The sequence below is a fragment of the Mytilus californianus genome, unplaced genomic scaffold (assembly GCF_021869535.1).
Source record: "Mytilus californianus isolate M0D057914Y unplaced genomic scaffold, xbMytCali1.0.p SCAF_2, whole genome shotgun sequence".
Taxonomy (NCBI): domain Eukaryota; kingdom Metazoa; phylum Mollusca; class Bivalvia; order Mytilida; family Mytilidae; genus Mytilus; species Mytilus californianus.
In genome coordinates, this window is record NW_026262668.1 from 61,107,107 (window position 1) to 61,124,055 (window position 16,949).

At 40.0% G+C, this 16,949-nt stretch overlaps 1 protein-coding gene across 1 annotated transcript in view; it reads left to right on the plus strand.

Annotated features, from left to right (window-relative positions):
- The window catches only part of LOC127729013 (uncharacterized), a 75,100-nt gene that overhangs the window by 27,413 nt on the left and 30,738 nt on the right, over window positions 1-16,949 (plus strand). Inside the window, exon 11 of the mRNA XM_052236586.1 lies at window positions 14,842-14,962. Coding sequence (XP_052092546.1) covers window positions 14,842-14,962 — 121 coding nt within the window. The remainder of the gene's footprint in view (window positions 1-14,841; window positions 14,963-16,949) is intronic.

A 16,949-nucleotide genomic window follows, 5' to 3' on the forward strand; every position in this document is an offset into this window, starting at 1 on the left:
CATTATGGGTGAGCGACACAAGATCGCCATCGGCATATGCTGTGTCATCATTCTTGAGAAGTCGACCTTCTACCACGAGATAACTTTCGGCGGGGTGTAGGAACAAATCCTGGGTTTCGATGTTGATTCGGATTTCAGCACCGGGATTGTTCAGCTGGGCACCGGCTTGTGGTTCGTATTCTCGAACCTGTTATTCCTGGAGACTTTCGTCGAAGGTCAACCCTTCGGTGATTGTAAGGATGTTAGACATAATGTATTTATTTATAGCGTTGGACGAAGTCGTGGATGGTTTTGATACCAGAGCCGGAGATTAGATTGTTTAACCGAACTTGCTTTGGCTTCTTGCGTTGAACACTAGGCTGTTGAGGGGTTTTAATACGTTTCCTGGGGCGGGTCACTTTATCAACCACATGGTCGACGGCTTTGGAAGCCCCTTTTTCAACACCTTTCAAGGCTGCATTGGTGGCAGCGTTCATGGCCTTACTTCCTAGGGTTTGGGCGGCAGAGGAAGTAAACATGCGTCCAGCCAAACTGGCGATTGTGTCAAACAGTCCTTTACCACCGTAGGCGTACTTTCGAGCGTAACCTTTCTTGATTTGCAACATTTATTTATAGGATGCTACGATGCAGTGCCTTATATTCCTCGATGCTGATATGTCTACCCCTTTTCATAGCATCGATAATCGACACAATTTCGTTGCGCACACCATTGTTTCCTGCTCCGTATGCTGCAGCACACAGTTCCAAGCGATCGAGAAGCTGCTTGAAGTTGGAAGGAAGAAACACGGTTTGCAGCCCACTGCCAAACTTATCCTTTTTGTAGATGTGGGATACGATTTCCTTCCACTTGTAACTCTTATTCGCCTTCGGGGTTCTCGAGAGGGTGGAATTGCCTTGATACATGGCACCGGAACTTTTCAGGATCTCTGCATAGTCGTAAAGGTCGTCGGGCTCAAACGATTCTGGTTTCTTTTTCACCATGAGTTCCCAGAGGCCAAGGGTTCCTTTGTACCTCACACCATCTACGAAAATATCATCATCGTCAAAAGTAACTGGTGAGCTTCCGATGAAGATACCATCGTTTTCAGATCGCAATCCAAAGGTGTGGTCGGCGGAAGGAGTCATACTGAGCTGCAAATACTGCTGTGCTCGAGGTCCGAGGACGGTGTCTGTAGGTGGTGCGATGGGTAGTGGGTCGGCAAACTCGGGCGGTGGAGGAGGGAGGGCCGGCACTGCTGGAGGTAAATCTTCGATTGTTTTGGTGATTTTTGAAGCTGCTTCCCGCTGAGCCTCAACCACAGGCTTGAACACCTTGGAAAGGTCTCGGCTGAGTCCAATATTGTCAAGGCGGTGCTGCATGTTGCTGGCTTGAATGCTCCGCTTAGTTTCATGCAACTCCTTTGCAAGTGCCTCACGCTGCTTAGGGTCGGTAATCTTGATAAACGTCATTTATTTATAGGATCGAACGCTGTTGAACGCCCCTAAGCGTTGGTTCGAACGCCCCTAAGCGTTGGTGTGAACGCCCCTAAGCGTTGGTGTGAACGCCCCTAAGCGTTGGTGTGAACGCCCCTAAGCGTTGGTGTGAACGTCCCTAAGCGTTGGTTCGAACGCCCCGAAGCGTTGGTGTGAACGCCCCGAAGCGTTGGTTCGAACGTCCATACGCGATAAATTGCACATGAAGGTATTACACAGCTGATACGGATCCCTTTTCTTCGAAAGATTCAAGTGTCTTAGGCAGAGGTCTTTACGCGGTTGGCATGGGTTTGTGCACTGGTGGCCTCGAATCGTCTTGGCAGGGCATTGGGGTTGTGGGGGACGCTGCACCTTACCATATAGACGGCCAGAATTCCACGCGTCGAAATCACCTCTACTGCTATCGATCGGGCGGATGATCGTGCGACCGCATTTCCAACACATACTTGTCATATCGACCGAGTCCCACTCGTGCTTGCATTCAGGGGGTGGTCGTGAGGACTTGGGAGCATTCTCAAACTCCCGATCCAAGTTCCGTTGATTCTCCAGGAAAAATTCCTGCAAGTGATCCATTTTTTTTATTTTATACCTCATAGAACTCTTCTAATTTGCGTCGGTATTTCCCTGCTGACTTGGGGCTTGTGAGATCGATGGTTACAAATCCATAGGGTTGGGACCAGCAATGCTTACACAGAGCGTCGAACTGTTCCTTGGTGAGATCGTTGCAGTGATCGCGTCGGATGTGGTCGAGATTCTTTGCATCTTGCTGGAAGAGGCAGATAAAGTTTGCATTTTCTCGGATCGATTGTCGGGATAGTTTGAAGTAGTTCTGACATAGGTAGAAACAATCGACGTTGTTGTGGCGACCGCGCACGTAGTAGTCTTCACACGTGTTCTGTTTGCTCAGCATCAAATCGTCGAACACCATGAGGTTCTTGCGACTGGGGTCGAGTTCTCGGGGGTCTGGTACATCACTCCCTTGCTCGAAGAAAACAGTGGCGATACCACTCGGGTGTCGTGGTGGTGGTAAGGCGTCGACCACATCGATCAACGAGTAGGGTGAATTGCTCTTACACTGTAGGAGGTCTCGAATATCTTCCTTAGGGAAGCCTTTTCCCAGCGCTTGCTGCAACAGCTGGTAGATGGGCTGGTGAAGCGATTTTCCGAAGACGTATAATCGATCGTAGTCGAGCCATCCATCGCGCAGGAGTAGGTTGTTCAACAGCGTTGTTTTACCACAGTCCGACTTCCCAATGATCAACCCTCTGATCGACCGCTGCGGTAGGAGGTAGTGATTGCTCCTCTTGGGGGCGTTGGCACTGTAGGAAATGTCTTCGACGTTCATTTATTTAAATAAAATAACGATGATCTTCTGCGTGAAATGTCGTAGGAAGACGGACACAGTTAACCCTGGCGAAACAATTACCAGCAACGGGCGACGGAGGAAGGTTGGCAACTGCAAGGTGTGCGGTGCCAAGAAGTCTCAGTTTGTTGCTACAACCGGTGCAGGGTTCATGAACAAACTAATCAACCGATTACCCATGGAAATGCATCTACCCGGACACAACTTTACCGGGCCAGGGACTAAACTTTGCAAGCGACTACTCCCCGATGGTACCCCAAAGGCTTGGTCCAAACCCATTAATCGAGTTGACCAAGCTGCATATCACCACGATCTCTGTTATGCCCAGCATAAGGATACCGCTTCACGCAACTCCATCTGTAACAAAGCTATGCTAGCCTCGCTTAACACCATTCCCAACCCTACCACACGCGAACGCATGGACCGCAGCATCGTCGGACCCATCATCGGTACCAAAGCTCGATTCGGTCTGGGTATTAAAAAAAAAAGTTCGCTGGACCGATGATTTAGCTGAGGAGTTGCACAGACCAGTTCGACGTAAGTTTCAAAAACGCCGCGTGGTAGTGGGTGGTGTGGATGAGACCTGGGCGGCCGACCTTGTTGATATGAGTGCCTTTTCTAGGGACAACAAGGGAAATAAGTTCATCCTGAGCATCATCGATGTCTTCTCCAAATATGGCTGGTTGATACCACTCAAAAACAAGAAGGGGGTGACGGTGCGGGATGCCTTTCAAAGGCACTGAGTTTTACAACAAGGATGTAAATCAGCTGCTTCAAAAGCATGATATTGAGCTCTACTCCACCGAAAATGAGGAGAAGTCGAGTGTGATTGAGCGCTAGAATCGCACCATGAAAGAGAAATATTTCTCGGCCAACTCTACACGCACCTACATCAATGTTTTGGATAATCTTGTTCGCCAGTACAACACCGCCAAACATAGATCCATTAAAATGACTCCTGTGATTGCAAGCCTCAAGAAACATGAAAACAAGGTGTATTGGAATTTGTATGGAGACCTCCCTCCCATGCAGCAGGCACGGTTTCGTATAGGTGATAAGGTTCGAATTACCAAGAAGAAAGGCACATTTGAGAAGGGTTACACACCCCGTTGGACTGAAGAGGTGTTTACCGTCTCCCAAATTTTGGGTACGCAGCCGCCCACCTATCGCCTCAAGGATTTTAGCGGCGAGGAAATTCAGGGTTCCTTCTATGAGCTCGAACTTCAAAAGACTGATCAGGACGTCTACCGCATAGAGAAGATCCTTCGCAGGCGAACCAAGAACGGGATTAATGAGGTGTTTGTGAAGTGGAAGGGTTATCCTAAGAATTTTAACTCGTGGGTCCCACAATCAGATCTACAATAATCCTCAACAACCTTTCCGGTCTCAACCTTGAGACTGGAAAGATTTGGAAAAACTAAGCATGCTTCAATTCAACAAAAACCCTCAATGCATCCAAATCCGACTGTAGACGATCGTAAAGGGCTTTGGTGACGGGTTCATTGTCAGTTTCTGGGAGTGGGAGATTCAGCACGTGAAACTTTTGCATATCCAGCTCAGCGTTTATCTTACCACCGTTGGTTAAGGCACATTTTGACTTATCGACTTTACTATCTTTTAGAGTCATCACCTTTTTTGTGAGTTCTCCGATTGATGAGTCATACTCCTTTTGCATTCGCGTGATGGTCCTCTGCATCTGTTTACACTCAGAATCTAATTTATCAATATCTTTCATACCATCTTTCAACTCTTGGGTTACCCACCGTTTTGTCACAGCATCCGAGCTGTCCTTAGGATGTCCTAGGCTAGTAATGCGATTGTCGTTCATATCCAAATCCTGCAGCATTCGCCAAAGGGATGCGCGCTTTCTTGCATGAGATCCAAACTTATCCATTTATTTATAGAGTGAGAAGATTGTATCTTCCAGCGATTTTCCAGTCACCAGCAATTTCAACACGAATAGGCAAAAGTGACCACACACCACCGAGCCTTGCTGCTGTAATTCATCGGTGCTATATCGAATTTCAGGCTGTAAGTAGTTTACCATCTCGTCAGGCGGTGGCAATCCATAGGAGTCAAAGTAATACTTTACCGGCCCACGTTTATACCAGCAGGTCCAATGCGTTCCAGGACCTTCCCAGCTATCGTGATTCAAGATTCCACATTCGATGCGGCGCGGGCTTTGTGGTAGGGTATCTCGCATGAACACCCCTCTGAAACATGGGATTCCTAGGTCCTTGGCGGCTTTCACAAGGTCTACATTCGAAAGAGGTTTATTGGGAAGGGTTATGTTGTGCACACGTATGCTGCTCATTTATTTAATCCTAGCTTGCTGAGGTGTTGTAAAATCTTGTAATAATTTTTGGTAAATTCCATCATCGCTAAGATCTTTTCAGCTTCTTGTTCTTTAATCTCTTCAGCCTTTCTCTTTTGAATCTCCAAACGGTCTCTGAGTTTATCTTGTTTTTCATAGAGTTCCATCTTCTGGCGATATTCATTAATACATTCTTGACCCGAACCAGCATACCTGGTGAATTTTGTATAATTGTTGCGTTTACTTTTACCCATTACTTTATTTATATGAATCAAAAGTGACCTTTAGATATCCTTTTTAATTTTGTAATGTCCATGGGCAAGAGTACTGATCCCATCCTCCAGAATATGTCGCTTGTCATCCTTGGCCGAGAGTGCTATTTTGTTGATTTCCTCGGTGTAGATCTGGTGAAGGCGGCTGCGGATGATGTTCATCGGCTTACATATTTCCAGCTGAGTGTCTAGGCATTGTTTGTACTCAGCAAAGGTGATGTTTTGTTTGATAACAGACTTTGTTACTCCTTTTGCTCTCTTGGTGGTAGTGTGGTCGTTCATCTTGTAGGAGTATAACTTTGCCCGGAGACCTACAAACTCTGTCATCACTTTACCACCACACTCGTCCTTAAACATTCCAACCACCTTTTTGTTTACACCGGTGGGAATGCCTGAAGGATGTTCGGTAGGGTAGCTGGAGGTATCGAATTTTTCTTGGACGTGTGGTGTAATGTCCTTGTAAAAGTCCTCGGTCTTAATCTCATAGGCCAAGCTGTCAGTGTCGGTAAAGAGCAGCTGGGCGTTGTCACAGTACATCTTCCTGATGAAACCGTAGTGAAAGTCATACATCAGGGTCTTTGAGATGTCCAGAATGCAGGCTCCCAAATACACAGGCTTATCAAACTTAAGCTTGGTCTTTTTCATGTGGACGGCTGCTAAGTTGTTGGTAAAGACGACCCGACGATCGAAGTTGGGTTTGGCTACAAGCTTAAGTGCCTGCTTTTCACTATTGACCAGTTTGACGTCCACTCTCTTGCGGATGTTCTCCATGGTCTTTCCGAAAACTGAGACATTCATAAGTTTGAAAAAGTCTTTCTCAGAATCGGTCTTAGCTTTGGTGCGGAGAGCGGTGTTAAGATCGATGTAGTGTTTGAGCCATGGGGATTGTCTAAACCTGATAATCCGACGTGTTTTGGTGAGTTTCATGCCCATCGTCAGGTACATTTTGAGATTTCCGTAGTGGAGAGTATACTTTTCGCGCTTACCTAGGTGAGGCACTAGCTTTCGCACCTTATTTATCTCCACATTCTCTGGAGCTAGTGGATAGTCATTGTGGGCATCATGAATCTTTTCGGGGTACTCCAAATCACACTCTACCATGGCACCATATTCATGGTCATCGGGGTACTCTAGGATCTCCTCAATCTCCTCTGGCTCTACCCACTCAAAGTCTCCCGTGGGCAGAGATTGTACCATCGCCCATCCGTAGAGGTTGTTGGCGTCAAGATAGGTTAAATACTTAGTTGGCTGGGAGCTATCAAAATCCTTCATGTAGGGATTGTTAGCCTTGCCATGTCGATGAGAGATCATGGCGACACCTCCTCTGGTTGCATTCTCAAACATCATCAGCATATCAGGGTCCGAGAGGAGTTCTAGTCTCACTCCTGTACATTTTAGCATTGCATCGTAGGATAGTCCTGGAGATGTGAAATAGTGTGCAGGGTCGAGTTTATAGTTAGCCATACATATATTCCTGAAGTCCTCAAAAATATCCTCCAATATGGCTACATCACTTTCCAGGTATAGATTGTGGTAGTCCCGCAAAGTCTTACACCTAAATTCCTTAAACACCTGCTGAGCATGTGCACAGTCCTCGTCGCTGATGTGTGTGCCATAGAGTTTGCTGAAGAATTCCTCCTTGGGTGGTAGTTGTGTTTCCTCTAGCTTGGCAGGTCCATCCATGTAATCATAGGGATATACTCCCTTCCTGATCATCAGTTCATATCGATCGCCAAAGCACTTCTTTATTGCCCCGAATTGTTCCTTTGTAAGATTCCCTGCCAAGGTTTCCAGGGAGTTCGGTAGAAACCTGTATGAATCTATGAATCTCATCTCCAATGCTCCATCTACTTCTTTCGAGAAGCTGATGTATTTCTCATCGGTGTTAGGGATGCAGTTTATCTTACCTTCGCCAACTCCTAATTCGCTCACCAAAAAAGATGGGCGTCGTATCCACTCAAGTTGTGGAAAACAATGGGTACATGTCTTGGAAGTTGGAAGTCCAAGTTGCACTGGTTGTGTGCTGCGCCGCGATACTTACCTGTGAGGTGATCGTGGTCGCGAACCTTGTCACCAGCTAATTCACCACCGCAAATGTGACAGTTTGTGGTTGCTCCAAAAATCTCCTTATCAGCGTCGGTCATCTCTATAGGTTTGTTTTCCTTGTAAAGCTTAGCAATCTCCCTAACTTCCTGCTCCATGCACTGTTCAAACTTTTTAGCTGCATCCTCTCCACAGTAGATGACTGAGTCTTTGTAATCACCGTGAGCATATTTCACCCTATAGCAAAAACCTGATGGTCGATGTTGTTGATATGCCTTTGTGTAGGCCTGTGATGGATCTGGCTGGCAAGTGTCGACCTTCTCCGTAAAACACTCGAAATCCGCATAAATGACGAATGGAACCCTCATCAACTTTTTGTGGTTATGGAAGGCTATGTGGGTTCCTTCCTCTGGTATCTCGATCCTTACTGCATCCTTCTGACTGCAATACTCCATATGCTCATCCAGGATATCCTGTCTTGAGAAGTGAGACAAACACCTGCGGCAAAAGAACAGTTCATGACCATGCTCTGAGATTTGACAGCTCAAAAGTCGAGATAGGCTCTTAATCCAGCAATAGTGCTGCTTGCTCTTATTGGTCAGGAACAGAAGATCCACATGTCTTGAACCTGTATTCTAAGATATTCTGAGGGGATATATTTGGAGGTCCTCTTCTTCATCTTCACCCTTCTTTACACCGTCAAAGCCAAAGACGTTAATGTTTAGGTCGGTGTTCTGCCTCTCGAATTTGTCAATGGCCTTTAGCGAGACTGGAAACTCAATGCCATCAAAATTGAACTCATCAGCCCCCATTTTGTACTGACCCACCCGTTTGGTACAGTTTTTGTCAACTTCCTCATGATGTAGGGCTGAAAGAATGGCCCAGCGTAAGCATTCCTGATCAGTATTCTGCACATTGATGATAGCTTTCTTTTGAGCGAGCGGTTTTGGCAATGCTATGTAGGAACTGCCCTTGAGAGGTTTAAACTTGTTTAAGTGGATTTCTAGCTTTTCAATATGACCAAATGTCTATCCACTACCTTCACGCATGTATTTAGCCATATTTTCTTTGACCTTCTCGACCATAAATGCTATTTCCAACTCGATGGTGGTAAGGGTAGATCTAAAGTGGAGAATAACGTAGATATTTTCTCCGGTCGCTGGGTTTGTTTTTACCATCTCCACCTGTAGTACTAATTGCACTTTTAGGGCCTTCTTTTTGGTGAGTGCATCTGAAATTGTGCTGGCGATAGTGCTTTGACTTACATTAAAAAACGTTAGCATATCATGCTGTTTCAAGGGTTCAATGGTGATTGTGCCAAATACACCTTTCAATGCATCGCGTCGGTTAACAATTTTGATTTCCTCTTCAACGGGGGCATTTTCAATGTTCTTTTTCACCAGTTCGGTCAGGTCAGCTCTCCCTAGTCGGGAATAGTTGGTAATTCCCCGTCTTTTGGCAATGGTCTTCAGTTCCTTTTTGGTAAAAACCTCTTCGCGAGTAAATTTGTGGGCAGTATTGGTCTCAATTAACTTAACCAATTCCCCCTTGGGTTTCCTACTATATCCCTTAAGACCCTCCTTCTTTGCGATTTTTCGAAGTTCTTTCATGGTGTTTTCACCACAATATTCCCTACAACTGGGGTATCCTCCTGCTGGTGTGGTTCTTTACTGTGTCTCCAGCAAAGACCATCTTTCCCTGGTTTACTCTTACAAAACTACCCCTTCTTTCTTTTGAGTGGAGCACCACAAGTTTTGAGTTCTTCATTCTCTTTGAACTGATCCATATTCATATCAACACTATTGGATGCCATCCCTTCATGTATATCAATTTGGGGAATGCTTCCTTCTAAGGTATTTGGGGCTGGGGTATCTCTGACGTTTTGTGTAAAAGACATATTTGTATTTACCCTAGGATTACATCCTTCTTAGGTGTTTGGGTTTTGTGCTAAACTGAAAGACATTCTTGTTTTTACCCTTAGGCTAATTGAAACGTATTGCGTTTGCATTTTATGTTTGGGGTTGGGGTTCCTATGCTGCATTTGTGCTTAAAATGGAAAGTGCCGCAGAATCGGCCTATTGACACTACTCTTATGCAAGTTTGTGTGACAATCTTTCCATGATATCAATACACATATGACCATGGTACTAGGTAAATCTCAGTGTAATGGTTATGTTGACATGATGATATGTTAAAAATAATATTGCCTTCTATAGATTTTTATTATCTTACAATTAAAAATAAAAAAACCGATTTGTACAAGAATTAGGATGAGACCTAAATCCACCAGAGACCAACAGACATGGGTTCACCGCATGACCGTCACCAATGGGCTAAACTCATTGTATATAAATAAATAAATAAATAAATAATCTTTATTTCAAGAGGATAATCCCATTAGTTAAAACAAATCTTCCTGAGAGTCCTCAAAATAATAATAACATGTTTATAAAGTATATACAATATTATAATGACAATATTATATTGATATATACACAATATACAATTGTATATAGATATTAAAGAAAAAGCATATAAGTTTGCACAATTTATGAGAAATTTGCAACATTTTGTTTTAAAAGATACAAGTGTATTAATCATCTTTATTTCTTGTGGTAAACTGTTCCATATTTGAGAACCAGAATATGTAAATGTTTTCTTCAAAAACTTAGTTTTTGGCTTCGGAAAATTTAATAGTTTTTCATCAGCTGAACGTAAATTATAATTTTGATTATCAGTAAAATGAAAGTTTTCTTGTAAATAGTTAGGAACCATATTCTTCAATGATTTAAATACAAGTATTGCCTTTTGATATTGAATTCGTCTTTCCACATTTAACCAGTTTAAACTATTAAACCATAAACTGGAGGATGTCATTATGTCAGCTTCTACTATAACCCTTGCAGATTTCTTTAATAACTTATTAAGTTTATTGATCCCACTTTCATAACAACTACCCCATATACTTCAACAATAATCAAACAATGGCAGAATATAAGCATTGAAATAAATAATACTGTAATGATATATCGTATAGTAAGCTATCAATTAAAAGCAATTAAAACAATATAAAACAATTGAAAATTAAATGAAATCTAAACGGTACGGCCAGTATATGCGTAAACAATAACCTAAGAGCAAACAAGAATGAAAAACCGACGACAACTACTGAATTACGGGCTCTTGACTTGGGACAGGAACATATAAAATGAGGCGGTTTAAACATGTCTGTTAGCGCTTAACTTGGACAGTGGTGTAACAATCGCCGATGTCGGATTTAGGACCATGACTGCTCAAAACTTCACTGATATAAAACATACATGTGCTTGTTTCTGATTGTTCCTACTATGAACATGGAAGTGTTATATTGACAATATAATACTTCCATGCTATGAATAATATCTTAATCAATTTTGTAATGATTAATGATTGCAATCATACTTGTAACATAAAACGTGTTTACGTCAGAATATTTGGACTGTCCATAAAAGTAGATATGTTGGATAGAAGTTTCTTTTTACAACATGCCTCATTCCGACCACTCACAGAATTTTGCCAGAAGAGTTCTAAAGCGCAAAAGAGCGTTTAACTTTATTTAGAAGAAGAATCAGATTAATTTTACCATGCTTTACGTGGTTGCATATTTACACATTTTGCACGGTATTTCCGGGCATCGCCTAGACATGCGTTATAATTAGATATAGGAAGATGTGGTATGAGTGCCAATGAGACACCTCTCCATCCAAATCACAATTTATAAAAGTAAACCATTATAGGTCAAGGTACGGCCTTCAACACGGAGCATTGGCTCACACCGAACAGCAAGCTATAAAGGGCCCCAAAAAATTACTAGTGTAAAACCATTCAAACGGAAAAACCAACGGTCTAATCTATATAAAAACGAGAAACGAGAAACACGTATGAACTACATAAACAGACGACAACTACTGTAATCAGATTTCTTTATAAACACGAAAACAGGCTAGGTTCATCCTAGTCTTACCTATCCGTATAAGCAAACTATAGTACTGAAATGTTAACCTCTTCGACAGGATACCCTATTGGGTTTTTAAATATTTAGAACTAAATCTTATAGTCTATCTTCATTATTGTACTGAAATCTTAGTAGCATGCTCTCTGCAAATGTGAAAGGTGGTGTACTCAATCCCCGACAGTATCAAACAAAAGACTTGAAAATAGTGTGGCAGTCGAATCACAAAGCATGGTACATACTTATATTGTGTATACTGATCAGAATATGAATTTACTGTATATTTGACACTGGAATTGAAAAAGCCGTCGATCCTTCCTGAACGTATAAAAGGTGTTAATCTAAAAACAAATATATATAGATCGCTTAATTCTCTTATAGAGCCTTAAAAAAAATCAACAAAAAAACATCGTCCCCCCCCTCCTTAAATTTTACAGTAGATGACTGAAGAACAACATATCAGATTGATGTGGTCTTACTGTTGCTGTTTAATCTTTTTCAAGCTTCAATCTTTAACACGGGCATCGTACCCATCTTTACGCACCTAGTTTAGATTGCTATCAAAACGAAAGAAGAATACGTGGGAAATTAAAAAAAGTATAGTCCTTTAAAGAACTTTTAAAACCTTGATCCGTTTGGATTTCCTAGCTTAAAAAGTTAAAGTGTTGTCGAATATGCTAGATGTGTATCTATTTTACCCATCAACGAATCTTTGAATCCTGCATGACTGTGCATGTTTGTGTCATGTAAGATTAAGTGTGTGTGCAATGTGTTTCAGGAATAACTATTGACTTGAGCATGCGAAGCATCCGCTTCTATTTGAATATCATATGAGAAAGGCGAGCTGTAAATGTTATCGTAATATCGTTTTTTGTTTGGTAAATGAAAACTAGACAAGCTTGCACAAATATTTGAAAATTTAAGTAGTCAGTTTATAACAATTTTAACCGATGACGAAAACACAATTCCCCTCCCAATATTACATTTTGACGTTTAGCACTTCTCCGTATATTCTCTACACTCAGATTGTCTAATACCACAGAATTTAATAGTCTGGCTAAAATTAGTTCAAGATGTTATTGTATGAAAAATTTCTAACCTTCAAACCTAAAATCTATTTCTTTTTGATTTAATGTCACACGAACACAAAGGTAGAAACCGATAACTTTTTAAGAGTACCAATATCATGAACAATTAAGATTGACAAATAAATTACACCAACTCCTTTAAAATCAAGTCAAAAAGGTTAAGAATTAGGACTTTATTTGGACAGGTAACTTCAATACGAATAATGCGACATTGATACTTCGACATTGAGATCAAAATTAAAGATAATATACATTTTGTACCAGTCATGATGACAGGCCCCACATTATCGTATGTACATAAGTCTTCTTCAAAAGAAAAGAGTTTTTTTACAAGAGTACTTCCACACAGGAAGAATGGCACACATAATATGTCAACCTTATTTGAAAGGGCGGTTATAAATGAAAGTCTTTTACCTGAAATATCCTATACAAATTTTGTTGCTTTTGATTAAGTTCTAGTTAACTCTAGATTATTTTCTTGTATAACCACATCGGTAGTTTCACGGTAGCGTGTATTTTCCCCAAGTACAGGCCTAGAGGTCGTGGGTTTGTCTAAATCCAAAAAAAAACCAAAGACTTTACAAATGGTATTAATTTTGTAGTTATCAGCAGTATAAGAGCAAAGACTAAGCCTTGTCAAAATATTAAACAATGAGTTCTTTTTCGGACTGTTAACGGAGTCATCATTTTAAAATATCAACTCAGTGTATCGGTCTTCATAAATCAGAGTATATTCTGAGACATTTCGCATTAACATTAACGTGTACTGTTTATCGATTGTTGATGTTACGCAGCTATCAAAAAATCTCTTAATCAATTTTCTCTATTAATATGTATAAAAAATAATAAAGTTTTTCTTTGTTTATGTGGGAACGACCTTTTGATATTCTGGGAGGGGGACTATTTAATGAATCTTCTGAAAAAAGACAATTTTAGATAAATAAGCCGGCTAAGCAAAAGGGGAAAATTGATATTCTCTACCCGAAAATCATATACTGTCCCCTCTCCTCAAACAATTTCATGGTCGTCCCCTTAACAGTACGTAGAAAATGATATTGATGGTCAAAATTCCCTAAACTATTAATTTTACTCCAGTTGTAAGAATACATTTCCGCCGTCCCTATGAATGACTAATAGATCGTTTCGTCGTTCAGTGGCAAATATTACAGATATATCAAAGACGAACCACATTCAACAAATGCTATCCATTTTAAAGAGTTTCAACCTTGATATAGAATATTCATTTATCATAAGTAAACTGGAACTGTCGATATGTGTAGGGAACTAGATTGCCGAGTGGTCTACGTAGTACTTAAATGGCCACTAGCATGTCAAAACTGAAGCTGTGACTTTGGTTCTTTCTTCGGCAAAATGGGTTTTGCTTAAATCTTTTAAAATAGACAGGCGGGTCTCGTTTTCCTGTCGAATGCCGGTGGTTTTCTCTGGCTTTCTATACTGGCATGGAAAGCCAAGTATAATGAAAGTGGCGTTAAAACCAGCAAACAACTAATTATTGATCGATATTTTGACCTTGCTGAAGTGCGTTAACTCGTCTGTAGACATTGATAATCGATTTATAATTAGACAACTTGCAGTTTTTAAGTTTTTTATTCACATAAGTTTGAGTTCAATACAACTTGAAAAACAATAACTCGTCATACATTTACGAATCTTTTCCCTTACCGGTAAAATGATTTTATCTCAGTTTGTAATATTCTAAAAGTCAAGTGTTATTTATGTAATATTCTAAAAGTCAAGCTTGATTTATGTAATATTCTATAAGTCAAGTTTGATTTATGTAATATTCTAAAAGTCAAGTTTGATTTATTGAATATACATGAAGTCATACTTTATTTAAGGAATGAACACGAAGTCATGTAAAACGTTTGCCTTATGGAATATAAATGAAGTCATATTTTTGCTTTACGTAATATATTTAAAGTCATATTTGTTTTATAGAATACACATGCCGTCATGTTTGCATTGTAGAATGTAACCGAAGTCATATTTTCTGGATGGGATGAACTTGAAGTTAAATTTGCTTTTTGAAATATACAGCAATTCATGTTTACTTTATTGAATATACGTGAAGTCATATTTACTTTATAAAATATATCTGATGTCATGTATGCGTTATTCAATATTCATGTAGTCATATTAACTTTATGTCTTATTCCTGTAGTCATATGTGCTTTGTGGAATATTTCAGTAGTCATATATGCGTTATGGAATACTCCTGTAGTCATATTTGCTTTATGAAATATACTTGAAGTCATATTTGCTACCTTACGTTTTAGAGTAGTCAGCTCATACAGTAAAAGAATTAGAGTTCTGCCTGCGCTGACTGACCCATTATCTTCTAGTAGTTTTTTTGCCACATATCATCCTTATCCAGATGATGTAGGAATCATATCAGCAGTAAGTATAAATTAAAAAATGAAACCAACATATGAATTTCATGCGTGCGAAGCGATGATTAAATTTTAAATTTGATGACCAGGCATTTTTTCACCCTTTCTTTCTTGCCATGGTAATCTAATCAAACTAGAAAATATAAATGGTCCCCACTCAACTAGTAATAAGATTATTAGAAATAGGATAAAAAGCTGGTAGAAACTTGTAATAAGATTCTCAACTCTCAAACTCAACTAGTAATAAGATTATTAGAAATATGATTTAAAGCTGGTAAAAACTTGTGAGTAAGGAATTGATGTTCTGATATATTTTGTGTGCCTGAAACCGCTTTGTTTACATCTAACCTATCTTTATATAATTTTTTTAAATATATATTACTCAAAATGATGCTTATCAATTTTACTATGATATAAAATGTCTGCAGTGGTTATTTCATTTAAAATGAGGCAATAGGTCATAAAAGAGAATCAAGGTTCTTATGTATTTTGGCCTGAACTATGTGCTGCCACTCTTCAATTGAAATAAAAATAATAATTTGCAAGGTCAAGGCCAAAATATGTTTCTGAATTTGAAAAAAAGATATGAAACAAAGACAAAGTTAAAATCTGATATACATACTTTGTGGAATATGCATATGGCAATAACTGAATTGAAATAAGGGTATAAGATAAATACCTGGAGAAGGTAAATAATTTCGGAATGGCCAAGTGAGCTTTTCACATCACTTGCCGTTCATCTTCCGTCGTCCTTTGTTCGTCGTCGTCATCGTCCATTAACTTTTACTAAACTCTTCTTCTCCTAAATAAAGGCAACAGTAGTATACCGCTGTTCGAAATTCATAAATCGTTTGAGAAAAAAAAACAAATCCGGGTTACAAACTAAAACTGAGGGAAACTCATCAAATATAAGAGGAGAACTACGACACAACAGAAACACAACATTGAAATGTAACACACACAGAAACGAACTATAATATAACAATGGCCATTTTCCTGACTTGGTACAGGACATTTTAAGAAAAAAATGGTGGGTTGAACCTGGTTTTGTGGCTAGCCAAACCTTGCACTTTTATGGCAATGTTAAATATAACACCAAAATGACACTATTACATGACATGAATACAGTACAACATTACGGACAGAGAATTATGCAAATAAACAATACAATATAGTACATCTGGACAACGAAACAACAGAAACACTGAAGTTAAAAACAACAAACGACAATGCAACACACACAGAAACAAACTATACGATAACAGTTGCCATTTTCCTGACTTGGTACAGGACATTTTTAAGAAAAAAATGGTGGGCTGAACCTGGTTTTGTGGCTAGCCAAACCTCCCGCTTTTATGGCAATGTTAAATATAACATTAAAATGACAACATTACATGACAGGACTACAATACAAATAAATGGGAGAACATATACTAGACCAAATTTAACGAAAGCTGCCCATAATCATTATTAAGGTATCTTGTTTTAAATATGTGTCCGATGACCCTGTCTGCCAATCAACATTGCTGACAAGGCTAGATATAGAACATTCTAGTACAATGCAAGTTTTGTTTTATTTTGAAAACCGTTATAAAAAATTAAAATCTGACAGGGAAGAATTTTTGAGAATAGTATGATCTGCCTGCTGTCTATGCATATCAAAACTGTCAGATGACTGCTTATAGAAGTTATTGCCCTTAAATGACGATTTTAACACACATTTTTCTTTCATTTTTATACGCCTGTTTACGGGACATATTATGGTATACCTTTGTCCGTTCATCCGTCCGTCTGTCCGTCCGTCTGTCCGTCGCGTCTGTCCGTCCGTCATCAACATGTGGGACAATAACTCAAAAACGCTTTAACCAATTTGCATGAAACTTGGTGAATTGTTTATATCTATTGACGTAAGCTCCCTTTTTCATTTTTTTAACTTAGATTTTGCGTTTCCGAGTAATGGGATTTTATTCATAAAAAGGGGGGATTTTCCAGTT